This window comes from Epinephelus moara, chromosome 18 (genome assembly GCF_006386435.1).
Source record: "Epinephelus moara isolate mb chromosome 18, YSFRI_EMoa_1.0, whole genome shotgun sequence".
NCBI classification, from domain to species: Eukaryota; Metazoa; Chordata; class Actinopteri; order Perciformes; family Serranidae; genus Epinephelus; species Epinephelus moara.
The window spans coordinates 37,254,751-37,273,503 of NC_065523.1; the positions used below are offsets into that span (position 1 = coordinate 37,254,751).

The 18,753-nt window shown below is 41.6% G+C and overlaps 2 protein-coding genes across 2 annotated transcripts in view; one reads left to right on the plus strand and one right to left on the minus strand.

Moving 5' to 3' along the window:
- The window catches only part of dnase1 (deoxyribonuclease I), a 5,586-nt gene extending 4,125 nt beyond the window's left edge, over window positions 1-1,461 (minus strand). The window contains exons 1-2 of the mRNA XM_050069030.1: window positions 1,335-1,461; window positions 750-888 (exon numbers count right to left, since the gene is read on the minus strand). Of these exons, the coding sequence (XP_049924987.1) occupies window positions 750-887 (138 nt within the window). The 5' untranslated portion in view covers window position 888; window positions 1,335-1,461. The remainder of the gene's footprint in view (window positions 1-749; window positions 889-1,334) is intronic.
- Window positions 1,462-8,059: 6,598 nt separating this feature from the next.
- nat15 (N-acetyltransferase 15 (GCN5-related, putative)) lies at window positions 8,060-17,591 on the plus strand. Its single transcript, XM_050069035.1, has 7 exons — window positions 8,060-8,261; window positions 11,979-12,094; window positions 13,364-13,493; window positions 14,593-14,689; window positions 16,131-16,365; window positions 17,198-17,358; window positions 17,452-17,591. The coding sequence occupies exons 2-6, from the start codon at window positions 11,985-11,987 to the stop codon at window positions 17,352-17,354; spliced, it is 729 nt and encodes a 242-aa protein (XP_049924992.1). The 5' UTR covers window positions 8,060-8,261; window positions 11,979-11,984; the 3' UTR covers window positions 17,355-17,358; window positions 17,452-17,591.
- Window positions 17,592-18,753: the final 1,162 nt, after the last annotated feature.

Here is an 18,753-nt window from a genome sequence, read left to right on the forward strand (position 1 = left end):
AACAAAGGTAACGTTACAAAATTCAGCTCCATTACAACTCACAAGGTTCACCGACAAAACAACTGTCTTATACTAAACACGTTTTCCAAACAAATACAACATGCTAACGTTATTAGCACAAGCCTATGGCATTTTACATTGTATAAATTAGCCTAGTGGCTAGTGGAGATTTCCTCTGCTCATATGAAGCCAGGATAAATCACACACGAGAATTAAGATGCTTTTTTTGTGGAGGCTTTATTGTCTTCACAGTTTATTGTTTCTTATCTGTGAAATTAAAGTAAATAAATGCACAAAATGGAAATCAAATTTTCGTAATAGTAACAAGTTAAGACACTTTATAGGGAAGTGCTCGTTCGAGGATATGGATGGGGACTTTATTTTATTATCACAGCATTTCACACAGGCCAATTAGGTGTGACGGACTGTTCCTACAGACACAAAGGACATCGCTAGGTTGGAATATGGAGCAAGGAGAATTCATGCAAAGTTACAAAGCGAACAAATCTCTCAGCTTTTAGACATGTTGCATTATTTGCAATTTGTGTTTGCACAGCCATGTTTAGGTGTTAAATGAAATGAACAGACAATGCTTTGCTTTTAACTTCTCAGGTCTCTATGTATCGCAGATAGATGGCAGAGATTAAAACTGCACACCAAACAAAAGCTCAGCTCTCCTTCACAATATATTGTCTTTAAAATGTGAGTGTTTATGGAAGAATAAAAGAATGTGAAACAGAGTTTCAGACCGTGCTGATGATGTTCATCAGGGTGGCATTGGAGGCTTTCTTGTCTCCAAATGACTTGATGTTGAAGGCTCCCAGCAGCAGAGAGGAGGACAGCTGCAGCAGGGCCAGAAAGACACCCAGAGCACACGCCAAACGCATCCTGGGCCAAAGGCAAGAGACTTTTAAAAACTGTTTTGTATGACACTGGACCCTGAAAGCATCCTCCACCCTTCAGCCTTACTGTGGGAGTGAGAGGCGGACCTCACACCTGCAGCCCTGGACACATGCCAACATGATCCTGACAGTTTATCTAACTCAAAGTCGGCAGCTGAGGCATGATCCTGAGTCAAATATTACTCCAGCAAAGGAATATATTATCCTGTTCCCCTGGTGATGTTTGGTGCAAAGGTTGTAAAATTTGGACAATGAAAGCAGCAGCTCCACTGAGGTGACTTTGTGTTACGGTGATCCTGCAAACACTGTTGCTGTGTGTTACATTTACTCTGCAGGAGTAAAGCCATGTTGTGTGTTACTGTATAAAGCATGCACATTTAGAGAATGAAGAATAAAGCAGACACAGACACACTGGATTAGGTTGATATCTACCTGCCGCTGTGAGTCTGAGTGGGGACAGAGACGGCCTGTTGCACAGAGGCTTGTTTGTGTGAATCCCGTGAGACTCCACTACAACTTCAGAGCAGAACCACTGATAGTGTCTCTCCTGAGGTTTTTATTTACCTGCGTGTGCATGTGACCGGGTCGAGCTGGGGAGGGGTGAAGAGAGGAGGTGTGTGGTCGATAGGGTACAGGGTTTCATATGATGTAACATGGCAGCCATGGAGGGCCTGGGCAGAACTGACTGTGTGACGCTGGAGTGGGTCATTTTGCTACTGTAGTTTCTGGAAGTTGTTCAACTCATCAGGTGACAAACTGTTATACGTTTCTTTTTTACTTTTTTGAAGACGCAAGGTTATGGCCATTACTTTTTAGTGAGAGCAAAGAACCATCGCTCACTTGTGAACTAGACCCCGAGATACTTGAACGCCCCTACTTGAGGCAGTAACTCTCCCAAACTTTCGATTTACTGGTCCATGTACGTCCCAACCCTCACCTACAGTCATGAGCTCTGGGTAGTGACTGAAAGAATGAGATCGTGGATACAAGCGGCCGAAATTGAGTTTCCTCTGTGGGGTTTCTGGGCTCAGCCTTAGGGATAGGGGGAGGAGCTCGGACATCTGGAGGGAGCTCAGAGTAGAGCCGCTGCTCCTTCATGTCAAAAGGGGTCAGTTGAGGTGGTTCAACATCTGATCAGGATCCTCCTGNAGTCATGAGCTCTGGGTAGTGACTGAAAGAATGAGATCGTGGATACAAGCGGCCGAAATTGAGTTTCCTCTGTAGGGTGTCTGGGCTCAGCCTTGGAGCTCGGACATTCAGAGGAAGCTCGGAGTAGAGCCGCTGCTCCTTCATGTCAAAAGGGGTCAATTGAGGTGGTTCAACATCTGATCAGGATCCTCCTGGGCGCCCCCCACTGGTAGGAGGCCCCGGGGCAGACCCAGAACACACTGAAGAGATTACATATCTCATCTGGCCTGGGAACACCTTGGGGTCCCCCAGGAGGAGCTGGAAAGAGTTGCTGGGGAGAGGGACGTCTGGGGTGCTTTGCTCAGCCTGCTGCCTCTGTGACCCGGCCCTGGATAAGTGGATGAAAACTGATGGATAGATGGACAGTATCATCAGGACAAAGCATTTTGCATTTCAACTTGAAATGCAATACATCACTCACGCAATAGGGGGTAGCAGAGTCACTGGTACATTCCAGCTAGCTAGTACTGCTGTAGCTAGCTAGTGCTGCTATTTTATTAGAGTGCAGGGTACTAGAACTGTCATATAAATGGGGGTGTGCCCGAACGAGTTCGCAAAGTTTTTCCTCCTCGCCCGCCATATTTCATACGTGCTTCTTCTGTGAATAACAAAAAGTGGTTAATTTCAAGTACGTCACTTGCATTATCACCCCCGCTGGCAATGCATGGTATTACACATGCCGCTGCATTGCATATTAAAGAAAATGGACAACACATTTTGAGACGCAAGCACGCATCATGGCGGCCAATGAGTCTCAATGCATCCCAACCCAAAATCTCTGTCCGTCTCAATATTAAAACAGATGTCAGTATCTAAACATTTGTTGGTTCACTTCAATATCTGTGAAAACTTCATGGATATATCCATGACTAGTCTCGGCTCACTAGAGACAACATGGCTTCATCCTTATACGCAAAATACAAAAACTCTCTTAAAGGGACCCTAAAATCAAAAACACATTATTTTCCTTTTACCTCAAGTGCTATTTATTATCTAGATTGTTTTGGTGTGAGTCGCAGAGTGTTGGAGATATCATCCGTAGAGATGTCTGTCTTCTCTCCAATATAATGGAACTAGATGACACTCGACTTGTGGAGCTCAAAGCACCAAAATATTAATCTGAAAAACTCAACATCAATGTCTCTTTACAGAAATCATGACCTGGTTACTCAAGATCATCCACAGACCTTGTTGTGAGCAGTTTCATGCAGGAACTATTTTCTTTCTACCGAACTAGACTCATCAACTGTATCACTGCGCAGAAGGAAGAGTGCATCTACACATGGACGAGAGATTTGTGCTTGTGACAGCGTGAGATGTAAATATTAATGGAGTCCGCCTTGACTGAGCTGTGACGTTAGCTAGCTCAGTGGTGCTAGGTGAGCTAACAGTAGATGCACTCTTCCTTCTTCACAGTGATATGGTTGACAGGCCCCATCTTGGAGGGGCTACACTGTGCCTGTCTGCATCAACTGATGAGGATATGTCGTTAAAGAGACCACATGGGTGTTTTGATGGGTTTATAGTTGGTTAATGATTCATATGGTAACAGTGATACTGTGTGGTGTCCACAGTGTGAAGTTCCATGATGTATATGGGGGTGTAGAGTCCTCCTGACAGTATTTCAGTCTTCCACTTCAATGTCAGGTTAAAGGTTAACCGTACAGTAAAAGCATTAACTTGACATTAGATCGAGATATGTATTTGGACTACCGTATTTTGTAAATATTACGGATGCAAATCAATTCAAAATTAAGATTTGTTTGCAATATATTCATGAAAGGAATATTTAAAACATAATGCAAACCATTATTTTTGCATTTAGAAATAAGAAATGCATCAGAGTTCCAATATAAACTTTAGATGACAACAACAGTTCAATTTCAAAATGTTTTTTTTTTTAATCATTTATTATTTCTACAGGTCACCTCTTAAACTGAAGTGTGCAGATGATCAGCAGCGGCTCTGTTTACCTGCAGAGTTCTCAGCAGCAGTGAGAAGGCAACAGATGGTCTGAATACGTGATAAAGAGAGCTCATTTAAGGTTGTGTGTGATGGAAACTTTCTGCGTATTGAGACACGTTTACATGGTTTTCGTGCCAAAATATAATATTCTTGGGAAAAAAACAACATTTGCTGCCAAGAAATGAACAAAAATAAACTCTGATGATAAAATACAGTGTTTTCTGAAGGACAGGAGAAGCCCAAGGTCCCCAAATATCACCCAAAGTCAAACATGTTTGCTGTAGTTAAAGTTCATTGTTTGACACTTATTTTATTATTAATAGTTTTTCAGAGGTCGATACATTTCGACTGTAATATTTATATAATATATGATGATCGTGAATGTAACAATCATAGCTGCTCATTCTTTTCCCACTCTGTTTATGGGATTTTCAAGTAAAACAACATTTACAGGATCATTGCACTTGTAAATAGTTTGGCAAAAAGGTAAAAATACAACATTAACAGCAACAATACAACATGTAGATATATATATGTAAGTGATGGGCAGCACCAAAACATGTGGACGTGACTTGCAGGAGTTTGATTACATCCTAATGATTTTGTATGGTCTTGCTTTGGTCCAGTGTGTCCTATGAATAATTGTAAAATAGCTAAGAATAATTCTGTGAATAATATATAATAATAATGCTGAATGTTTTTATGAACAACTCGAGCTCACAGTCTTTCCATGTTAACGCCATTGTTGGGCATTGACGAGTACAGATATTTCTTTCATTTAAATTGTTTGAGCGTTTTAATGACGGATTGGTCTCAAATAAATAATGAAAATGTGTTTAGAAATTGGAAAAGTAACACGTTTATTTCATAATGTTCAAAAGACAGGGTCTGGGGATAGAAGTAGACAGAAGCCTGGTCAAGGACACCTTGAGAAACAGGGCAGCCAGATTTGTTCTTCGTTGTTCTATCCATGCCAATGTGTGTGTACTCATTTAACCTGCTCCTGAAAGCTGCATCTCTCAGCCTGCACGACTGCTTCAATATCAGGTGTGCAAAGTCACATAGTGGGCTGGATCAGACCCTTTGGCAGGCTGGTTCTGGCCCTCAGGCCGTATGTTTGACACCCCTTGACTAGACGTTTAATTAGGACGAGGCTTTTCATTGAAGGTTTACAATATTCTGGATTTTTCAGTGGTGGAAAAGGAGGAGTTTTTAACAAGGTAATGAAACTTTTGAGGGAAAACTGTAACAGAAATTATTATTCAAAGAAAAGTATTTTGACAAGTTTATTAGTATCTCTTTTTTTTCAATTATGCTTTTTATTGTTTCCTACAGCACCCTACCCTGTATTTCCTGAGGAGACTGGCGTCCTGGAGAATGCTGCAGATGTTCTACCAGTCTGTGGTATTCAGCGCCCTCTTCTATGGGGTGGTGTGTTGGGGAGGCAGCACCAAACAGAAGGACACACAGAGGCTGGACAAACTCATCAAGAAAGCCACCTCTGTCATCGGTGCAGGGCAGGAGTCTGTGGTGTCGGTGGCAGACAGGAGAACTATTTCCAAACTGCTCTCCATCATTGACAATAGCTGCCACCCACTGCATAAACTGGCGATGGGGCAGAGGAGCTCATTCAGTGGGAGGCTGCTCTCACTGAACTGCTCCACAGACAGGCTGCAGAGGGCCTTCCTGCCCAGAGCCATTAGACTGTTCAACACAACACTGGAGAGGGGAGGGAGATGAGTTGCGGGGGGGATTTGCACATTTGCATATTTGCACATCTCACTGTCATGCTATTTTCATCCTATTTTTATTACTATTTATTCTTGCACTTTATTCTGTCTTTATGCACTGTGTGTATGATTTGTGTTTTTATGTTTATGTCTGAGCAGCTGAAAATGCAATTTCCTTTGGGATTAATAAAGTACCTACCTACCTACACCAAAACACATAGTTACTTGTACATGTAATAACAAATCAGACTGTAGAACATACATAAACAAAAAAGAAAATAAAAGTAAAAATAGAAATAAATAAATAAGTAATAATATCTGTTCTTGCACTGTGCACTTTACTTTTACCATTTCCACTACTTTAGATTGTCTTCTAGAGTGTCTTGTCTATTAGTTATACTGCTTAGGTTTTATTTTTATTTTACTTGTATATATTGGGGTTTTTTCCTTGTATTTCCAGTTTAGCTTTCTTTTAGCTCTTAAATTGTATGGCATTAATACTAGGTGAGAGGGAAACAGCATTTCGATTCTCTGGATGTCCTGCACATATAGCAAATTGACAATAAAAAACTTTTGAACTTTGAACTTTAATAATAATGATAATAATGAATAACAAGGTAACACAGGATATACGAAGGTTCCTACTGTGTGTATAAGACCCCTGAAGTGTAAATATAAATACAATTATAGCTGCTGTGCAGTGATGGGTCGGGTCCGGGCATTTTTAGGCAATTCTGAGCAACAAGCAGAAGAATTGGAAGACATTTAGGAATTTAGCAACACAATCTGCCTTTTGCATCAGCTGAGGCTTGAACTCACAACCTCTGAGACTAAGAATCAATTTCTATCTCACTGAGCTAATTAGTCAGTGACAATTCATGTGTAGCTTCACAAATTGACTAAGCCAGACGTGCAGGTTTAGCAGCCGTCCATGCATGGAAAAGCAGATTTCAAACCACTGTAAAAAATTCAGTTATCGAAACAAAAATCTGAAAATACACATATTGCATCTAGACAGCATGGAGATGTTGGTAATTTGTTTGTAACAATGATTGATTTGCTCCATAAGTGAAAAACTGATGTTTAAAATTGCCATTTTTACATTGACTCCAATTGTTCACATTAGAGCAAAATTCAAAATGCTGTCAAAAATTCAGTTTTTGAGATAAAATTCTGAAATTTGCCACACATCATCTACCATGACTCTAGAATTTTGTCATTTTTTTCATGAACATTGAAGATTTATTTAGCAAGAATTTGCATGTATATGTTTACAGTACCGTTTACAGTCAAACATTTTGATGCACTGTAGGCTCAATTTTTGATAAATCAAAAATCTGAGAAACATAGTTTTTGTAGGACAGTCTGAAGATGCTCTGTAGCAAGTTTGGTGTCAATTGAGCAAAAATTGTGGGAGGAGATAGGTTTAAGAAGTTTTACAGTTTTTGAAAAAAACAGAGTGATGAACTTCATAATTTTTAATAGGTTTAAATGTACAAAAGTTTCTTCAGTATTGGGGCTACAGTTTGATGAAAGTTGTGAAGTTGTAGCACGTATGGTTGATTTGTTATGAATTTTCAAAGTTTTGAACTTTAGACGCTTGCTGTAGCGCCACCATCAGGACTATTGGCTTGAGTTTACAGCTGAGGATATCTGGCATGAGACTGGACCTTTGTGCAAAGTTTGGTGAGTTTTCACCCATGGGAAGTATGATTTCCTCGGCAGAAGAAGAAGAAAGAAGAAAGAAGAAGAATACCTAGGATTACAATAGTGTAATAACTACACATATACACACATACATACACATGTGCATATGTATACGTGTGTATGTAGAAATATTTAATAGACACAATCAAATTAATAACGAAAACTGATGCAAATGAAATTAAATATTATACAAAATCAAACTAAGCTAGATGAAGGCTGCAACAGAACTACTCAGGAAATAAAATTTGTATTTACTCCCACCCCCTAAGAGTGTATTAGTCTCTCAAGATTTGTTTTGTCAAATTTTAGAGGGACTTTAAATCTGGTAGGTAAAAAGCAAATATGATGAAACCTTAGAAACAGTTTAATTGTCCAGTGTGTGGCAGCAGAGCAGTGATGACATGTAGCTGCTCTGTGGGACAAGAGAGTATATTCTTGATGTAGTCCTCCCTGCAGCCCAGCAGGGGGCGATGAAGCGCTGACGTGTTGGACACCGACCGAGGACTCGCCAGAAGAAAACCCCTCCGAGTGACGTCATTTGTGTAGCAGCCACAAACCGGAAGAAAACATCCAGCTGTTATCTAAGCAGGCAGAGCTCTGGCTAGCGTTAGCAGCCTGTGTAGCGTCGGTACAGTGATGAAACGGCCCTGAGAGTCGGGAATAAACCGGTGTGTTACCATGCTGTGTCCGGCGTAGTGTCTGTGTGTCGAGAGAAACCCGCGGAATATATTTCCCCTCGACTTTCCTCCGGCCCGAGTGTTGAAACAAGGTACGTTAGCTTAGCACCCGAGCGTTAGCTGTTAGCTAGCGGTTACTAAGGTTAGCCTGGTTGCTAATCAGCAGGCAGTTGTTTTACTTGTTAGAGCGTGTTTTACCAGGTTATTGTGTGTTTTCATCTGTTGTCTCGTGACTGTGTGAATAATATATATTTAACAGTGACGCTTGGATGTGTTGTAAATATAAAATAACAGATATAAACAGAGGCAGGGTCACCAGCCACAGAAATATAAGCTGATCTTACTGTTAATGTCTTCACTATTAGGTTGGTAATGTAGTGAATAAATAGATTAATGCTATCAAATATATTTCTCAGCAGCTAACAACCTCAATGTGTTTGTGCCTGTTCTTCACAGCAAAGATCTGTCTTAAGTCAACTTTTTATAGTCTGTGAAGCTGTTAAACACTAAAAATAGACCATAAATAATGTTATTAAACGTCATATATCATATTTCCAGATGCACCTTGCCCTCTATTACACTGTTGAATCAGCTGTTATGTTGATTTGTCTCTTCTTCCCTTAAATAATAACAGTTTCAACAAGGATTTATTAAAAAAAAAAAGTAGTATAATCAGACACCAAATGTATTATTTGCTTTAAAAATAGTTTTTACGTCAGAATCAACATATAAGGGAGAACACACATAAAACCAGGGGTTCAGGGGTCGTCCACAAGAAAAATGTGAGCATTTTATGCACAATTTTATGGTGTAAATGGCTAAAATTTTGTCAGAATAAAAGTTCTACACTACTTTCATGTTTTCATCAGGGTAAACAAATGCACATGTTCTTTTCCACGTCACTTTGTTTTGTCGTCTGTTGTTTTGTGACTGTGTGAGTACTGTTTTATTGTTTTAATAGTGGATATGTAAAATATGAAGCCAGTGGCAGGGTCACCAGCCACAGAAATACAAGCTGACATCACAGTTAGCATCTACAATATGAATTAGGGTTAATGAGTCATGTTGTTTTTGTGTACATGGATTAATGCAGTACATTTAGTACATTATACAGCAGCTATCAGCATCAGTAGAAAATGGCATCAGTCATTTATGTGTTGGGGTCTGTTCTGCACAGCGAAAAGAGCAGTGTATCATGATTTTTTTAACCAGTGTTCTGATCTGATTTGACGACCTGGATATTTGTTGTCTGAGCTTCTCTGAAAAGACTCTGCCAGTGAACTCTGTGTCAGGGGTCATGTTTTTCCCTCTTTCATTCAGCCATCACTGTAATTATGTTTTGGATTAAACTAGTCAGGTTGTGTGCTGCGTTTGTGTGACGCATTTATTGTTTATGCATGTTATTATAGTGCACACAACAAGACAACAGCAGTGGAGAAGCAAAGAGTAAATGCCATAGATGTGTTCACAACAACAGGACTGTTTACACAGAAAGTTGTAGTCTTAAAAATACAAATGGGTACAAAATAAAGGAGAGGAATGGATTCCTATTTTTGTATTTTGGTGTCCCCCAGCAGGACAGTCTGCCATGCCACACTGCAAAACCTTTTCAGGAATGGCCCGAAAAATGTGACAAAGAGGTCAAGGTGTCGACCTGCCCTTCAAATTCCCCACATCCCAATCTAATCGAGCATCTGTCTGACATGCTGGCACCGCACCTAGCAACACAGAGGACTCAAAGGATCCACCACCAGCACCCCGGTGCCAGACAGCACAGGACACTCCCAGAGGTCTTGTGTCAGGAGGCCCCACCGTGGGTCAGGGTAACCTCTTGGGTCCTGGCACGTCACACAGATGCTCTGTCAGATTGGGATCAGGGGAATTTGAAGTACAGGTCAACACTTTGACCTCTTTGTCATGTGTCTTGAGCCATTCCTGAGCAGTTTGTGCAGTGTAGCCTGGCACACTGACCTGTCATTGGGGAGTGCCGTTGCCATGAGAGGATGTAGGAGTGTGCAAATTATTGTGCAGGGGATATAAAAGTTCACAGTATAAACAGGTACAATACAAAATATGTGCAAGAGGGCTGTAGTAATGATGGCAGGATGTGTGTTAATGTGATGTATAATGTCAGGATAAGAGTCAGTGTCAGTGGGGGTCCAGGGCCTTGTTGATCAGCCCACTTGCAGTTGGGAAGAAACTGTTTTGTGGTGTGAGGTTTTAGTCCTGATGGACCGCAGCCTCCTTGCAGCCGGCAATAGGAAGAGGAATTAAATTATTTAAACTTCCATGTAGTCGATTACGGGGAGAATACTGTTGGAACAATTTTTGTTTTCCAGTCCAGAAAAGTGTAAGTGACTCTCAGATTACAACAAAGTGTGTTAGTGCATTTCTCTTTGGGCCCTCTGCAGTCTACTCAACGCTTATATTGAAGAGGTTTAAGATGTGATTTGTCACGTCATAGTTCATTCAGCTCATGTTCCAGTAGTTTCTATTGTGAAGAGCTTGAAGAAGAGCTTTGCTGCAGTTATTTCCAGCTTGTTGTCGACGTTATTGTGCCGTTGACAGTTAAACAGGAACCTGTTCTTTTTTAAATCTGCACACATTATGATGCTCAGCGTCCAGTTTCTTTCACCAGTGACTGCTGATTTCTTCTGTTCTGATTCAGCTGTTGTTCAGAGGGATCTTTGTCTTTTCAGTTGTCAGTCTGGTTGAACGGGTGTCCAGAGTTTTGTTCTCCATGTACAAAACAAACCCTTCATACAAAATGAAATCTGTTTGTAAAGAGGACTCTATAGAACTTAAAAAGCATCAAAGACTATTCAAACGTATTAAAGAGTCGTCTCACACATCTGACTAACTGGACCACATCGAACTTTGGTGGCAGGAGATGACAGACTTTTGATTGGCAGCTGCTTTCCCTTATATTGTAGTGAATTTCTAGTGATGTATTTCTAGACCAAAAAATACATCTAAAAAAGTGACCTAGCCTATTTATTGATCATTCGGACTGTTAATAATTTTGCAACGTTTGTTATATATGTTCAATCAGTAATGTCACTGCTTTGGTCATTTATTTAGCTTCTTAAATGAGGTTACATGAACTTTATGTGCTGATACAAATCTCTTAAAGGAAGAGTCATATATCCTTAAATCAGGGTTACCACGGTCACGGAAAACCTGGGATTAGTAAAAATCATGACAAGTTTTGGAAAAGTCATGGAATTTTGTTGTGTGTAATGAAATTGTTACAGTGATGAAATAAGTGAAGTAATGTAATGTGTATATTCTGTAGCTGTCGACATAACTTAGCTCAAATATGTGTTGATGTGCGATGACGTTTTGCTTACCATCACGTACATTTCTGCGTGTTCTCCCTGCGCTCCGTGTCTCCTGCCTGAAATTATGTTTAAATATTGTCTGACATGTTTGAGAAATGCGGGCAAGTGGAGCAAGAAAAAATGTTTTAGGATCCTTGAAAAGTCACGGAAAAGTCTTGAAATTTTGTGCATTAAAATGTACGAGAAGCCTGTTATATGTTGGTTATGAAAATGGATACACGCAGACGCATATATACACACACTTAATCCCACCTGATCATGGCACAAGAGGCTATCATAGGTCATGGTTTTTAAAAATGATCCAACCCCATTTCGATGTGTTTATTTGGTTCCTCTTGGTGTGAATGACCACTGTGAGGACTACATGTTGATCTTCAGTTTCTTTCACTTTGATATCTTAACTGTTTGTTCAGGTCGGAGTGAGTTACTGACACGCGGTGACCCGTCTGTCTCTCTGTGTCCCTGCAGGTGTGAATGAGTGACGTGGTGCCTCCCACAGCTCTCAGTGAAGTCCAGCTCCGCTTCCTCTGCCACGATGACATAGAGAATGTCAAGCTGCTCTGTGGTGATTGGTTCCCAATCGAGTAAGAGTCACATCCAGTGATAGCTCCTGTTAGCGTCAGAGTTTGAAGCTTTTTATTCAATCTACATCCTAATCTGTATTTGTTAATTATATTTATACTGATTCAAATCTATCAGTGGACATTTGCAGGTAATGTTTAGGGGGAGACTTGTAAAGGAACTGTCACAAAATCAACTTTTTGTTTTGCTTTTTACTGATTTGCATTGTAAAGCCTTTATTCTCTGCACTCGTGCACACTCATTAGTTGACTACAGGCTGAGTATTGATTGCTCTTTGGTGCATTACAGCCAGTTTTGAGAAGCGTGCTCACTGGAAATGTGAGTGTGTGACATCTTGGAAGTTGACGGGAAATTAAGATGAATTGCTGAATTTAATTTTTATGATGGTGTTGAGCATACAGGCTGCATGAGCTAACAAAATACCCTAAATTGATGTAAGCCAGCTCTAAAGTTATGGATGTACTTTATCAAACAGTTGTAGCACAAATCCTTCACATTCACAGCTTCAGAAAATAATAAAACATTGACAAAACTTTCCCTTTTTTCCAGGCTTTTGAGACAAAATTAGCAAACTCAACAACATCGTCTTTGTCATCTTTACTGTCTTAAATCATCATAGTATGTAAACTACAAAACAAAATATGACCCACTTCCATTTCTCTGAATTCACGCAGCTTGCACAACCAGTTTTCCTCCCAAGTGTTTTTTAATCGGCTAACCTCAGTGTGTCCAGAGGACAAACTCCAGTTCTCAGCTGTGACCAGATATTATCAAACCATTTTCTTCAAACTTTGATAAAAGCTTACTTCTGCAGAGTTAAAGGGGAACACCACCTAAATTAAGAATTCCAACATGTTATCTCCATGTCTAAGGAAAGTTTAATCAGTATTTGTGAATGTGAGCTCCTCTCTGTCAAATCCAGAAACCAGAGAAGTACGTCTCAACCTTGTGATGTCATTGGGTATGAAGTCTGGAGCTGCCAAGACTGTGACCTTTTAAAAATATTTTCCAGTCTGATTGAAGAGTAAAAATCAAACACCACCAAAAATAAGGTTTTGTCCCACTTCTCAAGAATGAGCATGATGCATGAGTTTAATCGAGTTATTCGAGTTTCTCAAGGAGTCTTTTCAGCCCTGCTCCGATATATTTCTAATCTGGTTTGACTTGTATCATAAGGAACCCCATTATTCTGCCAACTTCTCTAGAACTGTGTGACAGATTCCTTCACATGCCGACTGATCACTGCCAACCTCTCTGACCTCTGCCTGCAGGTACCCGGACTCATGGTATCAGGACATCACCTCCAACAAGAAGTTCTTCTCCCTCGCTGCCACCTTCAGAGGAGGCATCGTGGGAATGATTGTGGCCGAGATCAAAGGCCGGACCAAAGTACACAAAGAGGTACGATGTTCAGCCCTGTTGTACTCACACAAAACACAAGGCTTCTATGAAGTGTTCTCTGTAAAGATGGTGTCACAGAGTGTGTTGTTAGTTTGATTCATCCACTCTCGCTCAGCTGAGGAAAGGTCTAAAGTGGAACACAGAGAGTAGAGTCTGTTTTTAGTCTGCTAATTAGATGAACCAGACGCCCTGACTGAGTTAGACTCTGTTATTACAGAAGAATAAGACATAAGGGATGGTGATGAACGTCAAGGATTCTTCTTTAATTTTTCACAGATGTGCTCCTTTTTAAATGATATGTAAATGTATGACATGACTATCATTCTGTGCAGCAGGCTGTATGAGGAGAAACTCATGTCTTAAAACAGCAGAATATATTTATACAGAATGGCAGATGTACAGATATAAAATACAGGAGTTAGATATATTCAACTGGGCTATCAGAAATCTGCTCCTCTCACTTGAGGCTGTAGTTTTTAAGCTGTTTACTCAGTAAATGGTGTCAAAACATCATTTCCCTTTGGAACAGTATTTGCATGTTGGACTCTGCCTTCCCAGTGGCTAATTTGCCTACGCAAAGACTGGCAGGGAGCATACAGAGCATGTGGAGAGGGAAAGATCCTCTTAAGTGATGCTTTTTAATTCAATACTGAATCAAGTTGTTTTTATTCGAGAGGTGAAAAATGTTAAACTCTGGGTAAAACAGTGCACTCGTCACTTCAGCTGATCAAACACAGTGAAGGAGGGACAAATACCGCAAAGACAAACTGTCACATCTTCCATGTACAAGTGCTGAATAACAACTATGGAGGAGAAATCTGTTAGATGGGTGGGTCCGTCCTTTCTCTCTGCCTCAGTCTTCCCCTCGTCCAAAGCCAAAACTCTATCTTCTGCTGACATGTTTACTTCAACGGATGTTCCACATCATAACAACCAGACTCAACCAACGCTGCTCAGCTGAGGAGATCACAGCGCCTCCTCCAAAACGCTCTCAAGCACCCGTAGCTCAGCGTTTCCTGAGGAGCGCTTGGAAGGAAAAAAGTACTTTGGTGGACACAATCTGTCATCTTGTCTCTGTCTTCATCTGTGTGTGTTTTAGGATGGAGACATCCTGGCCTCCAGTTTCCCTGTGGACACACAGGTAGCCTACATCCTGAGCCTGGGAGTGGTCAAAGAGTTCAGGAAACATGGCATAGGTACTGCTCCCCTTTTCTCACTCGCTCTCACACACACACACACACACACACACACTGTCATACTAGAGGAAATTTTATTGACTGAGGTACAATCCCAATACACTCCTCTTCCCTGCCGCTCACCCCTCAGTTTTACACGTTCACATCTCGGGGTAGGATGTCCTCATTCTTGTTGGGATAGAGGGGTAGAGCGAAGTGTTAGGGCTACATTAGTCTCGCCACCAGACAATCAGAGATCTCCAGCTTCTGATAGTCTGGGGACACTCCTCTCTAAAGTGTGTTTAACACACTGGTGAAAACGGCCAGCAACAAAGCAACGCCTCTTGCATTTTTGAAAAGGACACGCCCTCCCGGAAATGTGCGCTCCCCCTTTTCTCGTCCGCAAGGAAACAAACACACAGAGAGCTTGAAAATGGATGCCGAGAGATTTAACTCCATTTTATCAAACGTTTGCTCAGTCCACAAGATTGTGGAAATGAAGGACTTAGAGTGACTTTGTTTAAAACTTTTAACGCAGTGGGACTATGTTTACGAGCACAAGAGTTCAGCGAGCCACCGAAGGACCGCCCTGCGGATTTACTATTGGTTCTGCAACGTAGGGAGTTTTTTTAAACTCTGAAATTGTATCCGCCCATCTAAACACAAAATCAGGGAGAAAGTCATCAGTCTTTAGTTAAGCAAAGCGTCTAAAGACTGACTTGTGAGTCTAGGGCTACATGGTGCTTGGGACAGGTTTGTCAGAGGCACATTTAAAACTGAGTGTTATCAGAAATCATCGGCAGGAGCATGGGCTGCTAACGTTGATGACTTGAGTACACATAAACACCGTCGACAACTACTGATGACTTATCAGGGGTTGTCCCATTTCATAAAGGGAGATTTCAGCTGCTATAAGACAAACGACTATCCCATAAGAAATGACACTTGGCCTCACCCTATAGCGAAAGACATGAGGCAAAAACAGTGTAGTTTGGCCCACTTTCATCACAGCAGCTGCAGGAGAGGCTGTAACACACAGCTAATGGAGGTTATCAAGGTGCTTTAAAACCCTTAGCACTGGACTGCTGCAGCTTGTGTGGCAAGTCATTCTCATTCTCTGGATCAGACCTCACGCCAGAACCTTAGCAAGCTAACTAGGCTAACCGCTGCGCCTACCCGTCCAGAAGAAAACAGGCCGACTCCACATCGCTCTTCATCCCCATTCTCTACTTCAGGGCTCGCCTCACCTGCACGCTGTGCCAAGGAACGTCCCGAATACTTTAAATAAGAAGAACATAATGAAATCTAGGCAGAGAGATGGAAAATTGTCTTCATTTACATTGATTATAAGTTGTGGATTACTTAGCAGTAAACTTTGATAGCACCTGCTATAATAAAGGCCTGTGAATGACACATGTAATACTTAATTTTGATTGAACCCTCCCTCTTTTCGATTATCCAGGCTCCCTACTGCTGGACAGTTTGAAGGAGCACATCTCAACGACAGCCCAGGACCACTGTAAGGCGATCTACCTGCACGTCCTCACCACCAACAACACTGCCATCCACTTCTATGAGAACAGGGACTTCAGGCAGCACCACTACCTGCCCTACTACTACTCCATACGAGGCGTCCTCAAAGATGGATTCACATACGTGCTCTATATCAACGGGGGCCACCCACCCTGGACAATATTATATCCTTTTGTGACGGCCGGAAAAGGAGACACCTGCTCATTGTTCTGTAGTGGACAGATTGATTTAAAGGTCCAATGTGTCAGATTTAGGGGGATTTAGTGACATCTAGTGGTGAGGCATTGACGATCCATGTAGAGGACATTTTAATGTTTTGCCTTTTATTTTATTTTTTCTTGGCTTTACTGACAGAGAGCCGTCTAGCTGCGTTAGCATGCGGAAATATGGTGCCCAGTGCTGCAGTCTCCAGTGGTAAGCTATCCTTGGCTGCTCTGAAATGTGCATCACTCGGGTCATTTAGGAGCTAGCTGGCAGCACCGCTTATTCTGCAATTAACACCATACTGTTGGTGGGACGGTGTGTTCGGTTTCCTCTGGTCATGTAGCACCAAATTTAAAACGATTTGTGTCTTTCTACTGCACTGACAGCCCAGTTTTATTAAAGCACCATCTTTTCAACAGTGAAATACATAAAGTAATTTACTCATCTTCCTCCTAGTCTTTTCTTCTTCGTCAACAATATTGCAGGCTAATAAAGTCACAGTTGGGATTTGACTAACTGTACTGTGAGCTGTAGATTAGCCACTTTCGAGAAGGAGAAAGACGATAATGTTATCTCAGAACCTTACGGTGCGAAGCCTCTCCTCCTCCGGCCGCTGTCTGTACCAGAGAGTAGTGTGAATGTTAAGAGCACTCACTCTGCAGCAAAATCTGGGGACCGAAACATCTAAAGACTGCTCAACTTGAAGCGATCTCAGTTGACTGAGGTCTCCAGCTGATGATTCAAGATCATAGCTGTTGTATTTTACACATTGTCCTTAACTTCCTGTCCCACTGACTATATCCAGCACATCGGTTCAACCCTGGCCAGCCTGAGCCCCTGCTCCATCCCTCAGAGGCTGTACCGACAGGCCCAGTCCCTGCTGCGCTCTCTGCTGCCCTGGTCCAACATCGCCTCCAAGACCGGCATACAGTACAGCAGAACAATGTGACATGGTGGGTGGGAGCTGCGCTGACAGCAGCGTATGACACGACTCTCTCTGCGTATCAATGGATGTCTGATTGTCTCTTTCTCTCCTTTTGTTTCAGGAGCTCAGCTGTTTCTCATCAGTCTTCCCCTGTACACACCAAGATGTACGCGCACACTCACATTCTCAATCTCGTACGGCTTTCCACACGCCTGTGTTTGACACAGGACTCAGGTTCAACCTGCGTTTGACCGTTCACTTACTACAACATCATTCCAGATCCAAAACACGTTTGTCACTGTTCACACAGGCTCCAGGTGTGCAGCTGTAGTTCTGTGCCCTCTGCGAAACAGGGTTGTTGCATCGCAACGTCATTCATGTTTTTACACTGACACACAGACAGACGGAGTGATCTGGTAAAACCGTGGGATTTCTTTCAATCGTTCAGTTACTATACCACCCCGTGTATGCTACACCATCCCATAGTTACTATAGTAACCTGTGTTTACCCTGTCATACCAAAGCCAACCCAGGCAGCAGAGCAAAGCGGAGGACCTGCTTCAGATAAACCACTTCGACCCGGGCGCACAGAGCTCGTTGATTTGGTGTGAAAAGGGTGAAACACACACTCACACACACACTGGGAACCCTACAGAGACTAAAGGTTCAACCCTGCCTATCTTCCCGTCTCCTTTCATCCTGTCCACCACTGTCACAGAGACTATGTATACTGTTTGTATATTATATATACTAAGCTAATATATAAATTTCTCTCTATATGTATGTCTATTCTATGCTGTCGGTAGTTGAAAGATAACACATCCTGTCCCCTTTTTGAGTAGAGACTGAATCCAGAGTCAATTCCACTTTGTAAAATAGAGACTCGAGAACAAGTGAAATTTGATTGGTCTGTGAATCTAGGGATGTTAATAAACGGGGGTAGTCGGGTAGAATAAAGCTGATAATACACAGGGAACGATGAGACACAGTGTAGATGGGAGAAATGTTTAGGAGCAGTTTTCAAAAAGGGATTCTTCCAGAGGTGAGACAAGTCACGAGTAATTCTCAAGTCCTTGCACTCTAATCCTAAACTGGGTTCAAGTGAGTTTCGAGTCGTAAACAAGTCACAGTGCGCCCTTCATCAAATACAATGCTATTTTAACAGCAGACTAGTAATACATTAAGGTTTTAAAAATGTAATGCTATTTAAAATGTGCATTTATTTGTTAAAACAAATCTGCTGAAGTTGTTGCGTCTCAGTTTGTAATTTTCGACCCTCACGTTTTGCACACTGCAGTTTGCTTTTTGTCGACCACCACATAGTACGCGAACAATAAATGTCTGGTGCTCAGTCAGGTGACGTTAGTTCTTCGTTGCTCTCTCCTGCAACTTGATCGCGTGCCAGCGGATCAGTTCAAACAAA

Bases quoted from the DNA above. Each gene is read 5' to 3' on its own strand.
- nat15 (XM_050069035.1), top strand. From the start codon at position 11,985: ATGAGTGACGTGGTGCCTCCCACAGCTCTCAGTGAAGTCCAGCTCCGC. The intron at 13,494-14,592 runs GTACGATGTTCA...TGTGTGTTTTAG, and splicing joins GGACCAAAGTACACAAAGAG to GATGGAGACATCCTGGCCTC. The intron at 14,690-16,130 runs GTACTGCTCCCC...TCGATTATCCAG, and splicing joins GTTCAGGAAACATGGCATAG to GCTCCCTACTGCTGGACAGT.